General features: G+C 35.2%; 1 protein-coding gene across 3 annotated transcripts; it reads right to left on the bottom strand.

Moving 5' to 3' along the window:
* Positions 1-1,477: 1,477 nt before the first annotated feature.
* On the bottom strand, positions 1,478-27,693 carry METTL14 (methyltransferase 14, N6-adenosine-methyltransferase subunit). 3 transcript variants are annotated; one of them, XM_043569598.1, is made up of 11 exons: positions 27,476-27,693; positions 23,362-23,450; positions 22,341-22,428; positions 19,500-19,580; positions 19,060-19,147; positions 14,601-14,691; positions 13,270-13,411; positions 7,990-8,082; positions 5,816-5,932; positions 4,429-4,639; positions 1,478-3,051 (listed from the first exon to the last, which is right to left on the bottom strand). In XM_043569598.1, the coding sequence occupies exons 1-11, from the start codon at positions 27,539-27,541 to the stop codon at positions 2,747-2,749; spliced, it is 1,371 nt and encodes a 456-aa protein (XP_043425533.1). In that variant the 5' UTR covers positions 27,542-27,693; the 3' UTR covers positions 1,478-2,746. The 3 variants fall into 3 exon arrangements, with proteins under 3 accessions (XP_043425533.1, XP_043425542.1, XP_043425552.1); XM_043569607.1 differs by having other exon boundaries at positions 22,341-22,441; XM_043569617.1 differs by lacking the exon at positions 23,362-23,450.

The raw sequence follows: 27,693 nt of genomic DNA on the forward strand, positions 1-27,693 counted from the left end.
CTGTTCTACTCTTTGACATCTCCATAATTCCTTGGTCTAATCTGATTCAGCAGTGTTTGGGTAGAATATTCTCCACCACAAAATCTGTTGTCGCTGACAGCATCAACCTCTTCCCCTTTTCTATTCTACACAGTGAAGAAAAGTCCAAAAGAACTGTGGTACTTTAGGCCCCCTAATCTTCATCCTTTGAAGGGAAATAGGTTAACAGGGAGAGAATTGTTGCCAATGAAAATAAACATCAACATTTGGACTGGCATACTTAGAATTGTAATTATATATGATAGGTATGCTGATCTTAGAATTTTTAAACTCAATTGGGGCTCCTGGGTGGCTCAGCTGGTTAAACGTCTGACTCTTGACTTCGGCTCAGGTCACAATGTCACAATTTGTGGGTGTGAGCCCTGCGTTGGGCTCTGCACTGACAGTGCAGAACCTGCTTGGGATTCTCTCTCTCCCTTTCTCTCTGTCCCTCCCCTGCTTGCTTGTTCTCAAACTTTAAAAAAAAAAAAAATTTTTTTTAACTAAAAAAAAAGTGTAGGGTTATTTCACAGTTATTAGCTTGTGTCCCCAATTAGGAATCAGTAAGTGAAGCAACTATAAATTATTTGGGGTAATTCCTAGATAATTTGTTGAAAATTTAAGACATGTAAGTATAAAGATGATCAGAAGTCAGAAGAGGTCAGATTAATGAGTTTTCATTGGAAACTTTTCCTCAATGAATAAAGATTCTATGATAAAAATGATACCCTAACCTTTATTGAAAGTGAAGGGTAGCAAAACTAGTCAGCCAAAACCATCTTATGCTATAAAAATTCCACAATATATTGTCCAAGAGATAATTCTAGGCCTTGCATTTTTTCCCATCACCTACTCCTTTCTTATTTGCTCTAATAGGTAGGAAGTGGTTCTCTTTAACTTGCAACCTACAAAGTAGCCATTCCTAACTCTAAGATGACTTTGTGATACACATCTCACAGGTAACTATGCCATATAAGCACTAAGAATGTTGCCTTCCCTTGGCTAGGCCTGGGGTGTGGATCACACTAGGGAGGTCTCATTTACAGGACAGGGTCACCTCCTAACTAGTATTTCTAAAGACCCAAACTGGGCAATTAGAACATCTATCTTCTTTATTCTCACATCAACTTTGACAAATACAGTTCTCTATAGATACTTTATAAGTTGAAAATTAACTATCATTTCAGTAAAAAGCCTAACCAACTGTGATTCATATCATCATATCTACATCAAGAAAGGCATTACTCAAATGCAATAGTTGCACTAGAAACTACTAACAGGTTGAACAAGTTAAATTCAGCAGGCTTTTTAGGATCTCAACCCTGTATCTATTTTTAGTCCTTATCTTCAAACTGAGTCTTTAGTGTGTGTAATATAACCTTATTTTACATATAATCCGAGCCAATGAAAAGTAGAATGGCTACTAAAATGCATCACAGACCAAAACAAGAGTCTGATCTTAGGTCAGTCCTTATTCATTTGGTAACAAAGGCAATTCCACTTACAGAAAACATACTACCACATTTCAAAGGTTTAAAGTTTCATTAGAAAAATTATACACAGAATAAAAAATATATTTTTCAAGAATAATGGTATTATTTCATTCATCAAATTCATTTAAAACATGAGTTACAGTACAGAAAGAGAAATGACAGCATAGTTGTATACAACCAACTGATCTGCAAAACCAGTCTCTTAAAAACAACACACCATATGGTTTTAATAAAAGGCAACTACAGTTCCATTTTCTAAGGTGTCTTAAGGGTTTTCTGTAATTAGTTTTTATATTAAGTTTTCTCCATAACAATTTTAAAGATGTTATTTCCTCATCACCAATTACTTTATTCCCCAAAACACCTGATAACCAGGTCTCTCTGTTGTTGCCTCCATTTTCTTTATTCTGCTAAGGGATATGAAGCTGCTTTCAAGGTCAATCCAAGTTCAAGTCTACACCAAAGTTCTAACACCTGGAGATTTGTCCTTCTTTGCTTAAGAAGTGTGATTAACAGCCATCTGTAGCAATGCAACTGAAATTATAATGAGCTTTTTCTTTTTTTTGTCTGCCTACTCAATTCTACCTTTCCCTCTGCCCACCGCTGGGCGCATCAACCTCCCCCAGCAGATTTAGATTTGGGAGGAGGTGATTTTGTTCAGAGTCTCTCAATGTCTGAGTAGCAGTCAAATCGTATGAGTTCAAGATTCTTAAGAAAAAAAGTTTCTTTTTATTGTTTCATCAAGAAAATGTTAAAACCCTGACAGAAGTTAACCATCTGTCCCAAATCCATTCCATCAAAGCTCCCAAAGAGCTTTCCATTTGCTGTGACAGCAATGGCAGGATGGCTACTATCATCTGTCTTGGCACTGGTGTGATACTACAGATGGCTCTTTTTCACTGTTCACTTAAACTACTTCTAAAAAGCAAAAGCTTTTGTAATTACTTGGAATCTATCAGAATAAACTGGTCTCTGAAAGGAAGGTATGTGTTGCATTGTTCAGTTACATGCACACGACCAAAGGCAGGATGATGATGATCCTGGACAACAGTGTGTGTGACACACAACAGTGTGTGTGACAACTGCACGGGAGATTGGCTAAGGTGTTCCTGCAGCTTAGAGAAACTATAGCAGAGTGCCAGGTGGAAGTGAGTACTACACTAAGTCTCCCAATGAGAACTCAAACTACAGTAAAGAAGGTGGAGGGGTATTAATAGACCAGTGTCTTAACGAAGTTACCGAGGTGGAAAGCCACCTCTGTGTGCTCCTCCGCGGCCCCCGCGAAAGCCACCTCTTTCTCCTCGGAAGTTAGATCGGTTTCTTTCTCGACCACGGCCAGCAGAAGTTCCACCCCTTCCTCCACCCCTGGGAGCTCCACCTCCCCGATCAGATTTAGACTTGGGAGGAGGTGATTTTGGTCGAAGTCTCTCAATTTCTTCTGTACATCCAGTCAAGTAGGAATTAGGAGCACTAAAGTAGGATGCATATGTTTCTGCATTATAGTTGCTATTTGTAAGAGTCGGTCCAACTGTAAGCCAGCCTGAAATAGGGGGAAAGAAAGATTATCTTTTTTGTTTCCAATTCTTTCTTACTGGTCCCTTAGGAGCTATTTCAAATCTCTAATGCATTTTTAAAGATGCCCCTCTCACCTCATATTCATCTTTTTTATAGAAAACATGGTATTTAATAATGGTCATACAGACTTCATAGGTATATATCTTTTATTTCACCTGCATGACTATAACTTATCTTCCTCATCTCCATCCTTGTTTCACATTCTGTGAGAGTAGCACTTAGAAAAAAATTACACACTACACTGAGTTTGGGCTCAGTGAAAATGTAATAAACTTTATTCACCTTCCTAATTGGGGAAATGATACCATTGTTTTCTGGTTAAAATCCTGCAGCCAACTTTTGCCTCTACTCTCAACAATATTACCCCAGATGATAGGTGCTAGAAATTCAACCACTAACCTCCATGTTGCTCCTATTCATTCCCATTTTTCCATCTCTACCTCCACCCTCAAACATAAGTCTTTTTCTTTTTTTCTTTTTTTCAAAATAGTAAATTCACATTACACTGATTTCACAAAAAGTTAAAATTTTGGGGGCGCCTGGGTGGCTCAGTTGGCTAGGTCACCAACTTCGGCTCAGGTCATGATCTCGCAGTCTGTGAGTTCGAGCCCCACGTCGGGCTCTGTGCTGACAGCTCAGAGCCTGGAGCCTGCTTCGGATTCTATGTCTCCCCCTCTCTCTACCCCTCCCCTGCTCATGCTCTGTGTTTCTCTGTCTCTCAATAATAAATAAATATTAAAAAAACACTATTAAAAGTTAAAATTTTGAAAAGACACCACCACTATACATGTAAGCAAACAAGCCAGGTATTTTAGTTACTAATAAAACAAAGGTCTGTATTTCACAGACCTTTAAATATATGGTTATTAAATATATGGTTATTTTCTTCAGGATGATTCATTCATTTATACATTTCTTCATCATATTATTTACTGAATAATCTGAATGTTGGGTATAAAGAAGTGAGGAAGACAATCTTTGCCTTCTATGAGACTGCATGTTGGAGAAACTGATTATAAACATAAGCCCAAATGAATGTGTAATTCACCTAATGGTAAGTGCTATGAAGAAAAAGAAAACAGAGTAAGGGGAAAGACAGGAGTGGAAGGAGGGGAATGGAGCAGGAAGGTGGCCAGTTTAGACAGAGGTGTGAGAAAAGGTGTCAGGTATTTGAAAGGAGAGGACCATGAAGAGACAAGAACGAACTCGGCATATGTGAAGTACAGCAAGAGGAATCAAATACATCGTAAGAATTTTATATTACAGAGCACTCTGTACCATTTCTTGACACCTATATCCCAAGGGACCAAAAAGATTTTTTTGAGTTTTTCTGAGGTCCTACCTGGTCGAATTGTACTATCTCTTCCAAATAGATGAAGGCGTCTTCTACCAAGACAAAAATGTTCAATAATATGAAAAATTTCTACAGGCTTTTCTATATTGCCAATTTCAGGTTCTTCTGTGATAATCAAGTCAATGTCAACATTAGCATGGATGAAGTCCCCATCTGTGCTACGCTTAACAGTTCCTTTGATCCCCATAAGGCAGTGTTCCTAAAAAACAATAAGAGCAGGCCAATTAATCTCTTCATCAACAGTCATATTTCGTAACATTTTACATTTCTGATGTCCCCAATTCTAAAATAGACTTCATTTCTTCAAATCTTTGGGATATAGTTCTATGGGCAAAAACACTATAGGAAAGCCTGGATCTCTGGATGTGGGAAGATTGCCAGGGAAGCTAGAGACAACAGTGTTAAACTTGGGGCCATCACATTTTAAAATTGCATCAATGACCATGGAGTCTTTCTTTCTGCAATACTAGATAATAACTTGTTTCTACCAGTTATGGAAACATGGCACTTGACCTTGGAATCTTAAAAGGATGTTATACTGGGCCTCAAATAATCCAAGATCAAAACTATATACAAGATGCCTTTTTATGTGGAGAAGAGCCTTTTAACATGGATACAGACTTCTGATTTTCACATTTTCTTATGTTGAGTAATTAAACAGTTTTTTTTTTTTTTTCATTTGTTTTTTGACCTTCTCTATTTAATCTGACTGGCAGGAGTATGGGTTAAATTAATCTCTCACTTGACTCCATGAACCATGGCAAGAGTAGCTTAGGCTCCCTTCAAAGAATTTTCAAAAGAATTTTGAATTTTCCAGTTTAAGAAACACTTAATATGAAAGACTCCCACAAATGGCTCCCTAAAGAGTGAAAGACTGGGGGACAAACTTTTAAAGCCTGATAGTAACAGGGAAGTTGTATAGAGCAGAGGTTCTCAAGGGTTCTTGTGTAGGTTCTCAGGGTTCTTATATAGGAAAAAGGGAAGGAGAAAAATAGGCTTCCAAGGCAGCCAGCTATGAGTCTTGCTACTGCCTCTTTTTGTGGGCTCAGGGAAAGGGAAAAAGTCTGGTGGGGCTCAGAGGTACCAAAAGCCCATACATAAAGTGATTTAGAATTAACAGCAGTTTAGGACATACAAAAATATATACTACCCTCTCCCGCACAGTGAAGGTTGAATTTAACATAGTGAATAAAACACAGTAAACAAAACATAGTGAATTTAAAAATTAAACTTGATGTAATTCTATACTGTTCAATGCCATTTGTGCAAATCTAAGAAAATAATCTTTCTACCAAAATTAAACAGTATACAGTCATTTGGAAAAGCTTGAGGAAAAATAATGAAAATAAAGAAAACAAAACAGTAAAGGCAATACCTTTGTTCTCTGGAAGACAGCCTTTGGATCTAAAGTCTTAGTCTTTCCAGGATTGTTTTTATTGGTTTTAATCCAACAAATATCTTCACATCTTCTGTAACCCCATTTGCGTAAACACTAGAAATGAAAGAATTAAAAAAAGAAATCCTTAACTAAAAGAAATAAACAGTACTTAAAATAACGAACCAGTATTAAAAAAACTTCCTAGAGGTTTGAGACACTAAATCCAAGATGTTACAGCAATTTTTAGTGCAGAAATAGAAAAAAGGAAATACTAAAGTCTTTAAATATATGGCCATTATATAGAAAGCATAAACACCTTTCAGATATTAATATAATCTATATAGTTAAGTATCAAAACATAGAAAGGATTACATAGTACTCCAATCCTTTAATACTACCTTCCATTGTCATCAACAGAAAGTGGGTTTTAAATCATAAAACACTCAGTCCCTCTTTAATCATAAAATAATTCAACATGATTTGATTCCTAGCACCTCAATTTCCTATCCTGACAAAGCTAAAAACTATTGAACATATTCTAATTGATAGCTTGTTTTCAAATGAGTCTTATGTTATTTTTATATACTTAATACAACTTCAAAAAACTCAAATACTTAAAATTACGTACCTTATTACTTGCTAATACTAAGGGCTACTACAATATATAGGTGCTGACTAGCTGGTGGGAATAAAAACAAGATATGTCCTTACCCCCTCACTGATTTAAGGGTAAAAGAGTAAAGGGTAAAGTAGGGGGAAATAAGCAAATAGTGCAGGACGATAATGTTGGTATTGTTCATGTCAGGAATGCTCTTATTGTGTAAACTCTTATCATGAGAAACACCTCAAAATGAAAACCTGGATTTTTCTTTTAAAATCTAAAAATCAAGATCAGTATCTGTTCCTGTTGACATTTATCTGTTTTGCATTGGAAATTCCTTATACATCACAAGGGTCTATATCTTCGTGCCCTGATCGATTAACAAAAGCTCATCAGGATTTCTTATGCTGAATTATTTTTGTAATCGTTTTTGGCCCAAATCTGCTTTTACCAATATGACAGACTGCTGCATAAATAAAACGATAAAACCTCCTAATCATTTTCAAACTAATTTGGGAGGCAGAAGGCAAGCCCCAAGCCAGGCATTAGAGCTACAAAGGGTAAATACCAACATATCTGTAAAAACATATAGTATGTTTCTATTTTCTTAGCTTTTCCAGAACATCTTGGAAAGGCGTCAGCAAAAAGTAACTATTCCCAATCAGAATAGTTATAGTCTTACCTTGGGAGTTAATAAATGACACAAGCAATAATATTTTTCAATAGTCTCAAACTTGCTATTTTATAAATACAAAGTAACTGTAAAATTTCAGGATTTTAGAACAAATTTATCTCAATATAATCCTACTTAAATTCTTCACCTGTCAAATGGACACTTCCTAACACTGCCAAGATTAAATGAGATCGTCTGCTGTATAACAAGTAATATGTCCTAAAAATGGAAGGTATCATCTATTAACAAGTGAGGAAACTGAAACCCACAAGTGTAAATATCTCTTTACCCAAAGTTTTACTGCTGGACAGCAGAACTGAGACCAAAACTGAATGAAGCCTTCTAATACTTAGCCACAATGCTCCCATTATTCTTAGGTAAAAAAGCATACGCTATTTTGTTTCCATTTAGAAATTCAAAATATTGCAATAAAGAGTTCTGAAATAAAGTAAACATAAGGCGCTTAAAAAAGAGGTGTTATGTAACTTCCTTGTCACTCTTACTCAATTATTCAAACTATGTGTTCCGGATGCTCTGTTATTTTTCCAATTTGATTTGGCTTCTATTTGGAATTCAGGAGTTAATGTTATTCAGAATACTTTTTAGCTATTCATAATGAGCAGTAAATGACACTAAGCAGCTTGTTTTTGAGTTGCAGTATCAAATGCCTAAACTGTTCTCCTGAAGTTGTAATAAATCATATTTTCACTTCTTGAACCCTAATGCTAGCTAACCAAAGGGTACTACTGCCTTTTGTACATTCTTTTCTAATCACATTTTTTTCCTTCTGAGTATTTTAGCAACTATTCAAGAAACAAAGGACAAAATAACATCTATCTTCCAACTTTTAATATTTTTTCTTATGACTAAAAATCCACTTTAAAAAAATGATCTTACCACTCTTCCAAGGTCCAATCCCTCCCCAGAACCACACCAGAGAAAAATAAATGATCGTGGAGCTGCAATCTCATCAATTTCTAACTTCATAATCTGTAGGAAACCAAAACAATATTGCATGAAAGTATTTTGTTTCCCAGTCATTCTAAATCCAAAAGAATAACCCCTGAGATTTATCAAGACTTTCAGTAGATCTATTTTTAGATGTACTAATTTTCATTAGAAAATAAATTTTATCCTTAGAGCTTATTCTACTGTTTTCTTATTCTATATTAAGAAAACACACACACATACACACACATATACATACACTTGACTTTATACAGAAAGAGGTTACAGGGAACCATATTTATAGAATTATGGACTTTTGTAAGATGTAATTTGAGTGCAATACTTTATGATTTACAGAAAAATAAACTGAAAAAAAGAGGTTAGTTTAAATTATCCCAAAGTTAGGGGCAAAATTAAAATGAAATATAGTAAATGTTTGGGGAATATTTAGTTTCCAGCATCTACAGAAATTCTAGATAAAAATAAATCAATATGCACATTTTATTATAACGACCATTTTAGTTCTAAAATGCCAAAAAAAAAAAATATAGCCCAATTTTTCCAAAGAAGATCTACAGATCACTAACAGACACATGAAAAGATGCTCAACATCACTCATCATCAGGGAAATACAAATCAAAACTACAATGAGATATCACATCACACGTGTCAGAATGGCTAAAATTAACAACACAGGAAACAACAGGTGTTGGTGAGAAGGTAGAGAAAGGGGAACCCTCCTACACTGTTGGTGGGAATGTAAACTGGTGCAGCCACTCTGGAAAACAGTATGGAGGTTCCTCAAAATGTTAAAAATAGAACTACCCTAGGATCCAGCAATTACACTACTATGTATTTACCTAAAAGATACAAAAATACTGATTTAAAGGGATACATGCACCCCAATGTTTATAGCAGCATTATTGACAACTAAACTATGAAAAGAGCCCAAATGTCCATAAACTGATGAATGGATAAAGAAGATGGGATATATATTCAGAATGGAATATTACCCAGCAATCAAAAAGAATGAAATTTTGCCATTTGCAACGATGTGGATGGAGCTACAGTGTATTATGCTAAGTGAAATAGTGAAAGACAATTACCATATGATTTCACTCGTGTGGAATTTAAGAAGCAAAACAGATGAACATAGGGGGAAAAAGGAGCGAAGAAAACCATAAAACAGACTCAACTACAGAGAACAAACTGAGGGTCGCTGGAGGAGGGGTGGATGGTGGGATGGGCTAAATGGGAAATGGGCAGTAAGCAGGGCACTAGTGACACTCACTGGGTGTTGTGTATGAGTGATGAATCACTAAATTCTACTCCTGAAACTAATATTACACTGTATGTTAACTAACGGGAATTTAAATAAAAAACTAAGAAAAAAATTACAGTCTATAATTTTATTTGCCTTGTATGTGCTGAGTATTCACATTAAAAAAAAAAGTTCCGCGGGGCGCCTGGGTGGCGCAGTCGGTTAAGCGTCTGACTTCAGCCAGGTCACGATCTTGCGGTCCGTGAGTTCGAGCCCCGTGTCGGGCTCTGGGCTGATGGCTCAGAGCCTGGAGCCTGTTTCCGATTCTGTGTCTCCCTCTCTCTCTGCCCCTCCCCCGTTCATGCTCTGTCTCTCTCTGTCCCAAAAATAAATAAACGTTGAAAAAAAAAAAAAAAGTTCCTCAATAATTCTGTAAATTTGGGGATAATACATACTCATATAAAAGACTATAAAACCAATCATTTTATGACATTCTTTTTCTTCTAGCTTTCTGCCACATTTCAGAGACAGACCATGGTTCAAGCAGATATTTATGTTTCATTTATTCCAAAAATTTTAACTTTAGTAACATCCATTTGAGTTATAACCATATCATCTCTAACTTAATCTAAATAGAAAAACATTATTTGGCAATAATAATGTAAATAAGTTACAATATGTATTAACCTACTGAGTTTTATACTTCTTTTAAAATCTTGAAATCTCTCATCTAATATTCTCATAGGAATATGAATAAGTAAATATGTAATACACACATACACATATTCCTACATATTTATACATGAAAGAGCTAAAATAAGTGATGACACACAACAGTGAAGAGCATCAAGCAAATTACTCTCTCAACACTGCAGTTCTAAATGCTAAGTGCTGGTATTTTAAAAAGCTGGTATTTTAATATCCTTTACCAAAATCCATTGATCACTACTGACTCTCTAATGTGAAAGAGAATACCTTGTGAAATCCAAACACTTTTCTTATTCATACTCTTTATATTCTATTTATTATTTTAACTATTGGTACTTTCTTTAGGATATTATCATATAAAAGTTAAGAACTTAGGGCCTAGGGCCAGACAAGACTTTTCAATATGCTAGCCCGAGTTGTTCAGTGAAATTAGACTGAAATCAAGAATATGCATATAAAATGGAATTCCTTTATTTCAGAAATCCTATTGGTCTGTTCTGTCACATATAAGTGAAGCTCCTGTGCCTTCAGTGACCAAACCTCAGAGACTGGCCAGAGAAAAAAGTTCAACCTAATTACAGCTGACCCCTGAATAACATAAGGGCTGGTCGCACCAACCCCTACCGCCCATAGAAAATGCAAGGGTAACTTCTGACTCCCCAAAACTTAACGACTAATAACCTACTGTTGACTGGAAGCCTTACTGATGACATAAAGAGTCAATTAACACATATTTTGTATGTTATATGTGTTGTATACTCTATACTTAAAGTAAGCTAGAAAAAATAAAATGTAACTTAGAAAATCATAAGGAAAATACATTTACACCACTGTAAATAATCCACACAAAAATGGAATCATGCAGTTCAAACCCACTTTGTTCAAGGATCAACTATACTAATCAAAGACATAAAGATTTATTTTTTTCAATTTTTTTTTCTGACTAAACTCACAAAGATTGTTTTTATGTATTAATCAATTTTGATGAGGAAATGGTTAAATAGGTATTTCTTAAACACTGCTGGAAGGAATGTAAATTTGTGCGACCTATCTGGAAAACTTCTCAGCAATAAGCATCAAGAGCAGTATGTCTTTTACCTTAAGTCTTGGGAATATAATATACTGTATAACTTTCTGAATTTCAACAATAAGCACAAATTACATTCATCATCAGAGGATGAGATTTTTTCAAAGTGGTAAGAGCCATAAAAATACAAATAAAAATGTCAGTGGGATCAAAGAAAGATAAAAGGAAAAGCTACCAGGAGGAAAAACTGGAGGTGTATCTTGAAGATTAAATAATATTAATAATAGTAACTATCATTAACTCAGAAGAGGACATGCAAGGATTCAGCATGGTTTCCTATGAAACAGCAGCTTTACAGTGTCAGTCCTTTCCTTTCCCTACTTCCCTTCTGTGCTTAACACTCTTGCCTACTCTCTCCTTGAAATTCCCTATTCCCTTGGCCCCTAGGACATTCATATTCTTGGTTCTCCTTATTCATTTCTGACCCATTCTTTTGATCTTCTTTTACATGTGCCTCTTAAATGTAAAAGTTTCCTGAGGCTTTACTGTTAATCCACATTTTATCTTAATTGAGACACTATCTCTGGACAAATTCATCCATTCTCATGGGTTTTATGTGCTAATCTTCTAAATCTGTATTTTGAGACCAGATCTGTCTGTCCTTTGAATTACATATTCCTATCATGACTCCACACGGATGTCTCACATACACGTCAAAATCAACATATTCAATATGATCTAATCCCTTTAATCCAGCTTTTTTAAGTGTTATTTATTTTGAGAGAGAGAGAGAGAGAGAGAGAGAGAGAGAGAGAACATAAGCAGGGAGGGGCAGAGAGAGAGAATCCCAAGCAGGCTCCACAATGTCAGCAGAGCCCCACGTGGGACTTGAACTCACAAACTGTGACCTGAGCTCAAGTCCAGAGTCGGACGCTTAACAGACTGAGCCACAAGGTGCCCCTCTAATCCAACTCTTAAATCCACTCTTTCTCAGCTGGTGAAAACTCAACTCACTTATCCCAAGACTCAAACCTCTGCATCATCCTTAACTCTCCCCCTCAGTCCAATCACTAGATCTCACCCAAGTATCTACAAAACATTACTAAATTTATCACCTTTCTATTCTTACTACCATCACTCTAATTCAAGGTCCCTTCATCTCCTAACTGGGCTACTGCAACAGTCTTTTAACTGCTCTCTCTTTTCCAGACTCTTCCTCTAGTCCATTCTCCACACACTAATATGACACTTTAAGCTGTTTAAAGCCCTTCAAAGACAACTTAATGTCTTCAGGAAAAAAGTCTAAGCTTCTAAGAAGACATCTCAAGAAGAGTTCCAGCTTGTGTTCTAACAACATCAACCTACAAACCAGATATTCTTTCCCACCATCCCTTCTGCTCTTGTTGTTCCTTTCACTTGGAATCACTAGCCCATCCCTTTCTTCATCTGGCCAATTCCAACTAGTCTATTTATATTGTTAACATGTCACTTCCTCTTTGTTCATGTGACCCATCCTCCAAGGCTTGGTCAGTTTGTCTCAGATCATCTTATGTAATCCTCTGTTATCGAACAAAATAATAATGCAATTATCTGTTTAGATCAATATTTATCCCATTTAACTATGTGCTCCTTTAGTCCAAGTACCAAGTCTTATTCATCTTCGAATCTCCAATACCTACCACATTGCCTAGTACAGAGTGGTACTCAACAAATATTTGTTATTTTTGTTACTGATCAGTAAAAACAGATGACTTTACGTAACTAACTGTAGTTATCAGCTTGCTTAATTTTATTTAGGAAAATGTAGCTTTATCACAATTATACTGAAATTATGTATGTTTTTTTATCCATTATAAGTTGCTTGAAAAGTAGAAATCGTTTTATATCTATCTATCTCTGTATTATACTCTAATGTTTACTAAAACTAGGCAAATGCAGAAAGAGTTATCAATCATTTAGTTTTTAGACTTTTCTAGCTAGGACTCTAAGACTGGAATTGTGAGTCTTCTACAGACTACTAACTCACTGCCTGCTCAACTTCAGCCCCAAAAAGAAGAATCAGACCAAAGATATTATAGTATTTGTTAATGTACCCTGGATCTTCTGTCACATTATACGCTATAAATCTGCAATTATGATTCCTAAAAATGTAAGAATATTTATAATCTTCTCACCAAATAATATATATTCATTTGAAAAATAATTAATTACAATGTAGAAAGTTTCATCATACATCATCCCAAGTCCAGCATTTTTCATTAGCAGTGATGCCAGTTTCTCTGTAATATTCTTCTAAAGGGGGTTCCAGAAGAATCACATCAAATTTAGGTGTCAGTTCTCTGATGTCAAAGGCTTCTATATCTGCTTGTAAGTACCTATTTGATTAAGGCATAAAAAGTGACTAAGAGTTTTTCAAATACCTTACAGATAATAAAGAAAGGAATTTCATAAATATTACTAAACACTATTTACAAAGTAATCACAAACTAGTTACTGAATACCTTTTTATGCAGGACTATCTTTCTTCAGTACAGACAGTAAACCATCTACCAACACTCTTCCCTAGAAGATGGATATAATCTCACTACAAGCCAATAGCATATTCCCTCATGTATATCCAGAATGTACTTCTCTCATTTTTACAGTGAAAACTTATACTACTATGTAAGTCTCTGAGCCCCATTCCATCATCATCTGAATTCTCTAAGGAATATCACATTATTTCTTTCTTAAGAAAAACTATTTGTAAGCTTTAAAATTTAGAAACACTATTTCTAAAGATGGATGTAATTTTCTTTTATTGTTTATTAGTAAAATTATTTCTCTATTAATGGTCTTTTATGGCTAACTAGTATGTTACAACTAGTCATTACTGAAAAGTTATTTCCACATAGTATGAAAGTAATTTAAATATAAACTACTTTAAATGTAAGACTATTTTTAAATTAGATGAATATTAGAGTCTGCTAATATTTTTCTTCACACACAGACTTCTTTGCGGCTTTTCATCACTAACAGTACACATTTTAGCAAACTGTTCGAAGTAAGCTAAATGTGAAATAGGCAGATTCTCCAATCTCAAAGACTTTTTATACATTTCTGAGAAAAACGTTCTGGTTAGCAAAGGTTAACATGAATTTTCATATTCCAAAATGCTATGAATAGTATCCCTGAATGCTGAGTTATAATTAATTTTTATTCTTTTCCTTCATCTAAGTTTTCTAAACTTCCTTCAATAAATAAATTACTTTTTGAGAGAAAAAAATCACTTGAAAACATTTTAGGAAACTCAAGAATACAACAAACACGAATGATTTTTCTAAGAAGAAAACATTTAAAGACATTTTCAGGAAATTAACTGGAAAAAAAAAAAAAAGAAATGAGAACCTACTGGTGTACTCAGCACTGGAGTTTCAAACACATCTATTTTACCAAACAGAAAACCACAGTGTGTTAACCCCATATAGGTGCTGAACTTTTTTCAAATAGAAAGGTTACAGGATAAAAAGACTGCTATTTTAAGGCTGAGTTGGGAATAAAAAACAATTGAGAAAACACACTTACATAGGAGGAGTGTTAGATTTAGCTATTAACTCATCCTTGAGCCTGATGAGCTCCCTCAGTTTAGGGTATTCTTCAAATCTGTCAGCCAAACCTGAGGAGAAAAAGTAGTAAATTCTAAATTTTAATACTCTTTAAGTTAATATCAGTGAATTCAAAGGGTTACGGGCCCTCTCAAGAAACAAAACAATAGACAACGACCACTTTAGCCTCCTGTCCTTTTAAAAAAAATTAATTTTAAGTATTTTTTGCACTGATTTTTTAAAAATGTTTGTTGATTTTTTGAGAGGGGGAGCACAAGTGGGGGAGGGGAAGGGGCAGAAAGACAGAGGGGGTCAGAGGATCCGAAGCAGATCCTGCGCTGACAGCAGCTAATTGATGTGGGCTCAAACTCATGAACAGTGAGATCACGATCTGAGCCAACCAGGCACCCCTATTTTGAGTATTTTTAAAACAGTTCGTATCTAATGACCCTAATCCCATATGCAGGCAAAGGTCCAGATGTTCTAAAGCCCAGTTCAAATCAATACACCATTTAATTTCTCATATTTAAGTTAAATCTGCTCATACATAGCATTAAGTTTCACCATTCTGTTCTAAGGAAAAGAAAAAACACTGCCTTCTATCAAGTTTTTCCCCCTTTTTTTTAGCTAGAAGAATTCTTTTCCCTTAAAAATCTAGTGATTATTGAGGTTGGTAGTTAGCTTCTTAAATAGTTATTACAAGCATAGACAATATTTCTTTTCTTTTTTGTGATTACATACAAGGAGAAACAAAGAATAGTTACAGGTAAGAGAAACCCTGCTGATGATCTTAAATTAGTTGGCTATGGCTCATGGACACAATCCTGGAACAAATCTAGTAAAGAAGACAATGAATCCCTAGTAGTCGATCAGCTCTCACCTCCAAGACAAATTGTTTTCTCTATGACTATTTATAACTGTAAAGATTTCACATCTCCATATTATAAACCAAATCTTCACATGCATTTTCAGGCTTAAGATCTTAAAAAAAAACATGTATAAGTACTGCAAAGAGTACTTAAAAACGGGAGAGTCTCTGTTCCCATGTCCTCAAAAATATTTTAGATCTTTGAGCTCAGAAAAGATTTTAGGTAAAACAGCATGTTGCCTGTTTAAAAAACTGTAGGGATAAGTGTGCTCGAATATCAAAGATTCCTAAAAGCTCTTATTTGGTTTTCTTTTCCCCCCCACATGAAACATATTCCTAACAGTATAAATCATATAAACAACTTAATTTAAAAACCAAAAGTACAGATATTAATAACTTTAACATCAAAGAGTAAAAATGAAAGATTTTGTAAAGCCTCCTCAATCAGTGGTTATAAAACAAATTTCAAATAAAGCAAGTTCGAAGATGTTATTATAGTCAGGTTTTAATCACAGTAGAGTCAGGTGTCTTTAAAAAACAGCTTTCCTAAAGTATAATTGATATATAAAAAACAAAGATATTTAATGTACACAATGTGATGAATTTAGATATATGCATTCACCTATGAATTACCACGTTCATAGGTATAACAGACATATCCATCATCTCTAAAAGTTTTCTTGTATTCCTCTTGGTGCATGTGTGCGTGCGCGTGTAGTAAGAATACTTAAGATGAGATCTACCCTTAACAAATTTTAAAAATTTTATTGACTAGAGTCAATAACATTGTTGACTATAAGCACTATGCTATACAGCAAGTCTCTAGAACTAATTCGTCTTGTATAACCGAAACTTTACACCAATTCACAACTTCCTATTTTCCCCTTCCTCCAGTCTCTGAAAACCACTGTTCTATTTTCTGCTTCTAGAAATCTGACTCTGTAGGTATCTCATGAAAGTGTAGGTATTTATCATATTACATATACTATTTTAGGTACCTCTGTAAGTACTTGCATATTTGTTCTGTGACTGGCTTATTTCACTTAGCATTATCATGACTTTTTATGCTGCATCTAAATTTTACTCATGAAAACACTAAAATCAGTTTCTACTTCAAAAGTAACACTGCCTATAAGCAACAAAAATCAGATTACATCAAAATTAAAATTTTTTTTTGTGCTGCAAATCATACCATCAGGTAAATGAAAAGACACTACACAGAATGGGAGAAAATATTTCCAAACCATAGGTCTGAGAAAAGAGTTATACTGAGAATATATGAGGAACTCTTATAATGTAATAAATAAAAAGACAAATAACCAATTAAAAAATAAGCAAAGGGGGGCACCTGGGTGCTCAGTCGGTTGGGCGGCCGACTACAGCTCAGGTCATGATCTCGCGGTCTGTGAGTTCGAGCCCTGTGTCGAGCTCTGCGCTGAGAGCTCAGAGCCTGGAGCCTGCTTCCGATTTTGTGTCTCCCTCTCTCTCTGCCCCTTCCCTGCTTGTTCTCTGTCTCTCTCTCTCAAAAATAATAAACATTAAAAAAAATAAATAAGCAAAGGGTTTGGATATTTCTCCAAAGTAGGTATTTAAATAGCCAACAAGCATGTGACAAGATGCCTAACATCATTAGTCGCTAGGAAAATGCAAGTCAAAATCACAATGAAATATCATTTCATACTCACTAGGATGGCTATAATCAAGAAGATATATAATAGTAAATGTCAAGCACAGGAAGAAACTGGCAAGAATATAAACTTTTTTTTTTTTTTAATTTTTTTTTTTCAACATTTATTTATTTTTGGGACAGAGAGAGACAGAGCATGAACGGGGGAGGGGCAGAGAGAGAGGGAGACACAGAATCGGAAACAGGCTCCAGGCTCTGAGCCATCAGCCCAGAGCCCGAGGTGGGGCTCGAACTCACGGGCCGCAAGATCGTGACCTGGCTGAAGTCGGACGCTTAACCGACTGCGCCACCCAGGCGCCCCTATAAACTGTTTTGAAAAACAGTTGTGTAGTTTCTCCAAAAATTAAACACAGAATTAACACATGACCCAAGAATTCCACTCCTAGGTATATACCTAGGAGAAATGAAAGCGTATGTTCACACAAGAACTTCACATGAATACTCATGCAGTACTGTTTATAACAGCCAAAAAGTACAAACAATCCAAATTAATGAATAAAATGTGGTATATACATACAATGGAATATTATCTGGCAGTAAAAATAAATGAAGTACGGACACATGCCACAACATCAGCGATCCCAGAAACAAGGTGACAAGTGAAAGAAGCCAGTCCCAAGATACCACATATTGTCTAATTCCATTTATATGAAATGTTTAGAATAGGCAAATTGATAGAGACAGAAAGTTAATTAATGGTTACTTAAGGCTGGGGGGAGTAGTAGGGGAGGGAATGGGAACCGACTGCTAATGAGTACTGAATTTCTTTAGGAGAGATGAAAATTAGATTGTGGTAATGATTGCACAAACTCGATTTACTAAAAAAAAAAAATTGAATTATATCCTTTAAATGGGTGAGTTCTATGAATTCTCTCAATAAAGCTGTTTTTGTAAATGCAGGGATAATGCATTTGACGGGCTTATTAGTAGACTGAACAGGGGCTGAGGGAAGAATCTCTGGGCTTGAGGATATCTTAACAGCCACCTCAAAAACTGAAAAGCAAAGAGAACAAAACCTAAAAAAAAAAAAAAAAAAAAAAAGCGAAATAGATTATCCAAAGACTGTGGGACAACTACAAAAATGTAAGATGTATGACAGAAATACCAGAAAAAAGAAAGGAACAGAAGAAATAGTTGAAATAATAGTATTTTCCCAAATTAATGTCATCAAACCAGATTCAAGAAGCTTAGAGAACACCAAGCAGGATAATGCCAAAAAAAACCCCTAAACCTAAGGCATATCATTTTCAAACTACAGAAAATCAAATATAAAGGAAAAAATCCCAAAGAAACCGGAGGAAAAAGACACCATACCTATGGAGGAACAGAGATAACAATTATCCAACTTCTCAGAAACATGCAAGCAAGAAAAGATTGGAGTAAAATATTTAAAGTGTTGAAAGAAATTAAACACCAACCAAGAATTCTATACTCTGTGAAATTATTCTTCAAAAGCAAAAGAAAAATAGACTTTCTTGGAAAAACAAAAATTAAGGGAATTTGTTGCCAACAGACCTGACTTGCAAGAAGTGTTAAAAGAAATTCTTTAGGGAGAAGAAAAAAAATAATATAGATGAGAAAATCAGATCTACAGAAAGAAAGGAAAAGCAATGAAGAGGGAATAAACGAAGATAAAATAAAAATGCAAGTATAGTCACAGAACCAAACTGGAGAAGGAAAGAAGGTAGGAGGAAGGAGGGAAGGAAGGGAAGAGAGAGAGTAACACTGCTAGATGGAAAAGGAGGGATACTAGAAGTACTGAGATTGGAAATGGGAAGCCAAGCCAGTAAAAATAATTTTGTTAGAAATAATCCACAAAATGGATAAATCACATGAATGTAATCAAGGGTTAGCAATAGCATATTCCCAACAAATCTAACATACCTACATCCCTGATGAAATTCTGAGGTCTATGTCCAGTGTCTACAAAATGTTGGCAGTAATCATTATGGGGATTTAAACTCTGCGTTCCCTAAAGAAAAAGTCAAAATTAAATTAAGAGCATTTACTCTAATGGCAGATGCACTAACTCTGTACTTTATTTTTTATTATGAGACCATACAAAATCGAAATTGATAGATTAAAAAAATTTAGTAATATTTGAAAACACAATAACTGACAGCATTACTCTTCAGTAGCTACAGACATTAATACAGCATTATCTCATCCCAAATAGCCAAATATCAGACTATTTCAAGAATAATTTTAAATGATTCTTATTTTAAAATAATGATCCTTCAATAACTGAAAAAATATTGAAAACAAGCATTTAAAATCTTTTCATGCAGAGATGAAATGTGAAGGGCTATGATTTGAAAATTTACCTTCAGAAAAGTACTAGAATCTTTATAAATCTCTTCTTCATATGGCAAATTCTCTTCTTCCTGCTGCATTTCTAATTCATCCTTGGAAAAGGAAGATTAAGTAGACATTTTATGTATACGAGGAATATTTTATATATTTATGATATCTTGAGTATTAAGACTCAATATATTTTCTTTTCCTGAGATACAGTAAGTTTTTCAAATTATCATTAAAGTCACACACTGAAGACTGCATTCTCATCATTATCTAATTAGTTTTTTATAATAAGTAAAAATTTTCATCTTATCAATAAATTGATAAATCAATATAACTACTAATTTTGTTGACTGAATTGTCTAGAATTATCTCATATATCATACTATTAACATTAGAATTTAGTTCAAATCATGAAAGATATGACCACCAATGGGGCAATTTTATTTCTATTAAAAACCATATGAAACTCTTTTTATAAATCAAAAATGTTAAAATATAAGGAACTGTATATGGTAAAATATACATATTTATACAATCACAATATTTAGTAAGTAAATAAAATAAAATGATCACAGTAAAATAATCACTAATTTTAAGTTGCATATTAACATATACCAAAATGCAATGCACAAAACTGTATTCATGAGATTGAATGAATTCATGAGATTGAATGAAACTATTAAATATAGTTGTACAACAATCAACTTTAAAAAATGGAGATAGGCTTTTTAAACATAATACTTTTCTTTAAAATCTTCAAAATTTTATTATTTTATATCTTCAAAATATTTTATATATCTTCAAAATATCTTTATATCTATATTTTATATCTTCAAAATATCAAGATACTTTATATCTTCAAAACATTATTTATTTTGAGACAGAAAAAGAGAGCAACATGCACTAGCACAGGAGATGCAGAGAGAGAGAGAGAGGGAGAGACAGAATCCCAAGCAGGCTCCACACTGCCAACACAGAGTCTGATGTAGGGCTCCAGTTCACAGAACCATGAGATCATGACCTGAGCCAAAGTTGATGCTTTAACCGACTGAGCCACCAGGGGCCTCTTTTCTTTTCTTTTTCTAAAGTAGGCTTCACGCCCAGCACAGGACTTGCACTCACAACCTGAGGTGAGAATAAGATCTGGAACCCCAACTGACTGAGCCACCCAGGTGCCCCCATAATACTTTCTTTTCAACTAAATATTGCAATTATAGGTTTAGAAGTTGGGTTTTTTTCCTTCAGCCTCTTTCAGAGACAATTCTACATTGCTGTCTAGCGCATGAGATGTCAAAATATTTTAACTGTACTACCCAATATAATAAACATGGAATCACACAACTCTCAAAAAAGACCATATTCTAGCCACTTGAAACCTGATCCAATTATTCAAAATTTCTGATACACACACTTCCTTACTCTTACTAAAGAATATTGCTGTCAGTGGCTACTAGGCCTTATGCTTTATATGTCACCTCTTACACTAAAATGAGGAAACTGAAATAAAGATCTTAATTTAATCGATTACAGGCATACCTCATTTTATTGTGCTTCAATTTATTGTACTTTTCAGACATTACAATTTTTACAAATTGAAGGTTTGTGGCAACCGTGCTCAATAGACTTGAGCAAGTCTATTGGCACCACTTTTCTGACAGTATCTGCTCATTTCATGTCTATCTTATTTTAGTAATTCTGACAATATTTCTAACTTCTTCATTACTATATTTGTTATGGTTATCTGTGATCAGTGATCTCTGATGTTACTATTATAATTGTTTTGGGGCACCATGAACCGAGTCCATACAAGATGGTGAACTTAATAAATGTGTTTTGATTGCTCCACCAACTGGCTGTTCCCCTCTATCCCTCTCCTTGGGCTTCCCTATTTCCTGAGACACAATACTGAAACTAGGCCAACTAATAACCCTCCAACATCCTTTAAGTATTCAAGTAAAAGGAAGAATTGCACATTTCTCATTTTAAGTCAAAAGCTAGAAATTACTAGCTTAATTTTCCTTAATGAGGAAAGGCATGCAGAATCTGAGAAAGACCAAAACCTATGTCCCTTGCACTAAACAGCTAAGTTGTGAATGCAAAGGAAATGTTTTTGAAGGAAATTAAAAAGTGCTACTCCAGTGAACACCCAAATGATAAGAAAGTGAACACACAAATGGTAAGAAAGGGCAACAGTTGTATTGCTGATATGGAAAAAGCTATAATAATATGGACAGAAGATCAAATCAGCCACAACATTCCCTTAAACCAAAGCCTAATCCAGAGCAAGGCCCTCACTCCCATCAATTCTATGAAGGCTGAGAGGTGAGGAAGCTACAGAAGAAAAGTCTGAAGCTAACAGAGGTTGGTTCATGAAGTTTAAGGAAAGAAGCCGTCTCAGTAACATAAAAGTGTAAGGTGAAGCAGCAGGTGCTGATGTAGAAGCTGTAGCAACATTGAGGCAAGACCCTCACCAACAAAAAAAGATTATGACTTGCTGAAAGCTGAAATGATGGCTAGCATTTTTTAGCAATAAAGTATTTTTAAATTAAGGTATATACCTTGTTTTATCAGACATATGCTATTGCACACTTAATAGGCTGTAAGATAGTATACACCTAAGTTTTATATGCACTGGGAGATTAAAAATTTCATTTAACTTGCTTTATTGTGATATTCACTTCATTGTGATGGTCCGGAACCAAATCTGCAATATCTTTGGGGTATGCCTGTATACATATGCTACTGACGATTATTTTAGAAAGTTTAAAATTAAGTTTTAATCAAATTTGTTTTCCTGGATAACAATCTATTATTGTAAGGAGTTATTTTTTCCTGACTATAAAACTTCCCTGTTCTCTACTTGCCTTGTATTCTTCCATCTTGTCTTCGTCTGTCTCCCCTTCATCCTGATACTTCCGTTTTGCATTTGGAGCAGAGGTATCATAGGAAGCCCTGAAAATTAAAACTGAAGTATCATACACAGATATAGAAAGATGTACCAGTGCAGCTATTAATATTAAATAAGTTTATAAAAACAGAGTAAGGTACATTTTTCCTGATTAAATAGAATCTATCCATCTGGTTTATAAATTTAAAAAGTCAACAACTTTTGATTGATAATTCTGTATTTTACTTTTATGAGAAAGCAACCAAATCAGAAACTAAGCTTTTATAAGGAATGTATGGCAAAAATAAACTTCCATATTACGTATCATATAATTTGTCCTAAGCAAAATTGATGTTCAAATTAAGAACTAGAATACTGAAAAACTCTGAAGGGCTTTGTGAACTACCAAATGAATATCATTTTTAGGTATGTGTGTTTAGGTAAAGTGTGTTTTCTTTTATAAGAAACTTATAATTATTTATTTATGGTTTTTAAGCTAACCCTTAGTCTAACATTCCATTTTCTAACTACTTTATGAATGGGAACTTAACATATTCAGAAAAATAAGTATTTCTTAATTCATGAATAATAAAAACCCATGTTTCTGAAATCTTTACTTTTTGTTTTTTTAAATGTTTATTTATTTTTGAGAGAGAGAGAGAGAGAGCACACACGCATGCAGGTGAGGGGCAGAGCAAGAGAGGGGGACAGAGGATCTGAAGTGGGCTCTGTGCTGACAGCAGAGAGCCTGATGTGGGGCTCGAACTCACAAACCGTGAGAGCATGACCTGAGCTGAAATCAGCTTAACTGACTGAGCCACACAGGCACCCCTGAAATCTTTATTTTGATGCTTGTCACAACAAGCATTAATGCTTCCATAATGGAAAATCTATGATTTACTTACCTTCATACCTAGGATTATCTGTTTATTAAAACAATAAGCCTTTCACAACAGTAACATCACTAAAAAAACCCAAACAAAAACTATTCAACTGACCTGCAAGTTTCTCTTGTTTCAGCAATTTCTCTCTGCTCATCTTTGCTATTTAACACAGCACCAATGCTGTCAGCACTTTCAGCTCCCAACTGAGAAAAGGCAAAATGAAAAATTAGATCATAATGCGTTGGATTGCCTTTCCAGACATTTGTAGCAACATTTAATTTATCAAGTATTTAAAAAAAAAACAACCAAAAACCCTAACTACCTCAGCAAGCAAATGTCTTAATTACCTTGCAGGAAAAACAGGAAATACCTTGGAACAAAACTATGTTAATTAAGAACAAATCTGAGAGTTGGCAAGCATTTTATACTTTCATTGTATTTGAAATTAAGACAGTTTTAGCCAATCCTCTACTTTTTAAGTAAATAATAAAACATAATTTGGTAGTAGGAGCAATAACAACAAAAAGCAACTAACATATAGTATACATAGGATGGTAGGCACTATGTTAAACACTTTGCATCCATCAGCTCACATATTATACCTTATTTATCCCATGCTGTAATAAATATCTATCCAGTTTTATTCAAGCCAAGTCTTCATATAGTGATTTACAGACACAATACTGAATTTTAATACCTAAAAAATGGGTATGAAAATTATGTTTAGCAGTTGGGGAAATTTTGCAAAATACAACAAATTACTAGTTGAGATAGGCTGACTACATAGGATCGGTTCATGGAAAACTTTAAAAGCCAAACCAACAGGGGCACCTGAGTGGTTCAATTGATTAAGCGTCCAACTTGAGCTCAGGTCATAATCTCACAGTTCATGGGTTCAAGCCCTGCTTTGGGCTTGTGCTGAAAGTGCAGAGCCTGCTTGGGGATTCTGTCTCTCCCTCTCTCTCCCCCTCTCCCACTTGTGCTCTCTCTCTCGAAATACATAAATAAACCTTAAATAAGTAAATAACTAAATACGAAACCAACAAGTGCAGAATGCAATTTGCAGGCCATGAGGAACCATTTAATACTTTTAAGTACAAGAAGGACAGGAGGAAATCTGCACTAAATAGCCTTTTAGCTCAGGAAAGGGAAGAAGACACACTAAAATATCTGAGCTTCTAGTCCCCAGCCTTGATCTTAAATAATTGTCACTGCCTTTTTAGTCTGCCCACTTCATGACCTCCCTAAGGTTTCTCCAATATTAAATCTCTTCCAATTATAACTGTTGCTGAAATTTTAATTCTTCCATAAAATCTTCCTGAACCCTATTCTCATTAGTTAGAAGACACATCTACTTCCCATAGTTAAATGTTAACTTTTTTCCCATGACTGACTCCTCTGTTTGGATGAGTACAAGTTAGCTCCTTAAAGAGTACATACAATAGCCTGCTTCCACTTTTCTCCTTTTTATCTTATTTCCTATTCAGATCATAGTACTTAATACAGCTTTCAATGATTTTACGTTTTACTTTTGTTTATTCCCTATTTATATTGTTTCATCGTCTATCACAACTTCCAAGTATTTTTATACTTCAATTATTTTATCTTTACTTTTGTTTACTTCTCCCCAAGTGACATGTAAGCTCCCTAAAGGGATGAACTCTGTCTTCTTCGTATTTGTATGTTTAGCACCTTGTATAATGCCTGACTCATAGTAGATGCTCAATATTTGAATGAACCTAGATTTCCTACTAGAGCCTACATTAGAATACAATGTATTACAATAGAAATGCCTTAAGTCAAAATTCTGTTCATATATAATTGTTATCTCATGCCCCCCCTCCAAAATCATGGAATGACTGGAATAGGTAAATCATAGATTTTTCCATTATGGAAGCACTAAATATATTATTTGAATAATTAGGAAAATTTGGTATCATTTAAAAGCATATAGGATTTAAATTTTTTTTTTTTTAATTTCAGGGTGCAGAGGGAGAGGGAGAGGGAGGAGAGAGAGAGGGTGAATCTTAGGCAGGCTCCACGCTCAGCATGGAGCCTGACCCAGGCCTCAATCCTATGACCCTGGGATCATGACCTCAGCCAAATCAAGAGTCTGATGCTAAACCAACTGAGCCACCCAGGCACCCTTGTATGATTTTTTAAAATAAAGGTACAGCTAAGTAAAAAGCAGGCATAAATGGTTGATGTTTAACAAGTAACAAGTAACATAAATAACGTACTTAACAGTAAGGAAAACATAAGCTCCATGGAAGAGCCTAATAAGCCAGAGAGAGATCACAATAGCTTTCATTACAAAGTTCTGACCTGAGCTGTGCTATATTGGATGGACAGAATCAGAAAGTTAGGAGGACAATTTTTACAAAAATCATAAAGTGTTTATTGCACAAATCACATTCTGGAGAGTAACAAACCATTCTGTATTGTTCATATGGAGAAGGACAACTGAAAGGCTGAAATTAGCTGGTAAAGTGGAAGTCTGTCAATGATATTGGACATTTTTACTTAAGTGAAATGGTTCCTATCCAACAAGAAGAGTAGGAGGCAGCTAGTGTACTAGAGAGAACATAGAAAGGCCTAAAACTGCAGCTTGTAAACTTACCAGTTTTGTGGACTTCAGTATGTAACTTAATTTTTCTTTAATATTTAAGTAATCTCCACACCCAATATGGGGCTCGAAGTTACAACCCCAAAATCAAAAGTCCCATGCTCTACTGACTGGGTCATTCAGGAAACCGTTAGTCATGCAACTTAAATTCTTTGACCTCTGTTTTCTGCATCTATAAGATGCAAATAGTATCTGACTTGTATGAATGAAGATAATGTATATAAAAAGCTTAGCAGAGTCTTGATACATAGAAGGGATACATAGAATAAACAGCACCCATTATTAAATTTTATGCACTATGTAAGCTCTTTTAGCGTAGGGACTACTTTTTATTCACAGTTGAATTGCCAATGACTACTAGATCCCCTGGCACATAGTAAGACACTCAAATAATTGTTTATGGATGCATTTTGACTCAAATAGAAGTTTGAATTGAAAACTAAAGAATAAGAACCTTTTTCCGTGGTAACAAAGCTATTAAACATTTTGAAGACAACATGCTAAAACAAATTGGGAAAAAGAAGGCCTGGAAAAGATACCGGATTTGTCCTAGATCATGCCAGAGGGACAGAACAGAACTGATTCCAAATTCCCACATTTTAAACACTATACCATAAACCTTTTCATTGGATCATAAGAGTATAGGTTTCAGATTTCCATTTACTAAAACTAAGTCTCATTACTGAAAAAAAATAACATTAAGATGTCTAATTACAGCCTCTTAGCATTTCCTCCATCACTTTTACTAATATGAATGACAGAATGGGAAACACAGCCTCTTAGAGTAGAAGTGTACATCTGCATTTTCTGCATGTGTACTCTCCTAATCAAGTGTTAGCTTATACACAAGAAGCGGTGAAACAAGCTTTGGAGAGACAAACCTGGGGTCAATTTTCTGGCCTAGCGATGGGTGACATGAAGCAAAAATTACTTAACCTCTCTGGCCTCTCTTTCGTTATTCGGTAAGTGAAGATAATGCTACCTGTTTCAAGGATTTGCTACAACTGATAGGAGTTACGAATTCATACATGATCGGTGGGTGATGACGAAGACACCATACACATAGCACAGTGGACTGCAACACAAAAGATGCACAATCTAAAATTTACGTTCAGGCTACTTCCGATGCAGTCTTTAGACATGATCCCAAAGAAAATACTATGCATCTATTTCACAAGGAAGCCACAATCTCAACAATGAGGTGCTAAGAAGAAAGGCAAAACACAGAATACGATGTAAACAGTGAAAAGAAACTTAGTGGATAACAAGTCACTCCTTGCGTGACCTACGGTAATTTATTTACAAAGACCAAATCTTTGTATCCCCATCATTGAGCCCTGCGCCAGACACTAGGCGATTCCATAATGTTGCTGAAGACCAAGAGTGGCATTCGGTTTAGCAACACCACAATCGCTGCACAAAATGGAGAATATTCGGGGTACTGCGTTAGATGAGAACAAGGGTAGGTAGGCCTTAGGATCATGGTCGCGGGACCAGGAAGGCAGGTTCCGCAGTAGATAGGGAAAGACAGCGGGGCGGAGGGCAGGGGAGAGAAGCGGGAACCGCGCACGCGCATTCGCGATCCCTCCCTGGGCCGCGGACCTGCTGCGCCAGGAGCTGCCGCCGTAACTTCTGCCGCTCCCGGATCTCCTGCAAGCGGCTGTCCATATCTCAACTCTTGTTTCCCACTGCCCCGAAAACTTGACAATTAGCAGATGAGTACCCTCCCAATTTTTCACCGGAGTCTGTGGAACAAGATTCGCCAGGACCTTCAAGCAGCAGGATGTCCCTTAGCCCTTTCTCAATAGGTATTTCCGGCG

Source organism: Prionailurus bengalensis, chromosome B1, assembly GCF_016509475.1.
Source record: "Prionailurus bengalensis isolate Pbe53 chromosome B1, Fcat_Pben_1.1_paternal_pri, whole genome shotgun sequence".
In the NCBI taxonomy this organism is placed as follows: Eukaryota; Metazoa; Chordata; class Mammalia; order Carnivora; family Felidae; genus Prionailurus; species Prionailurus bengalensis.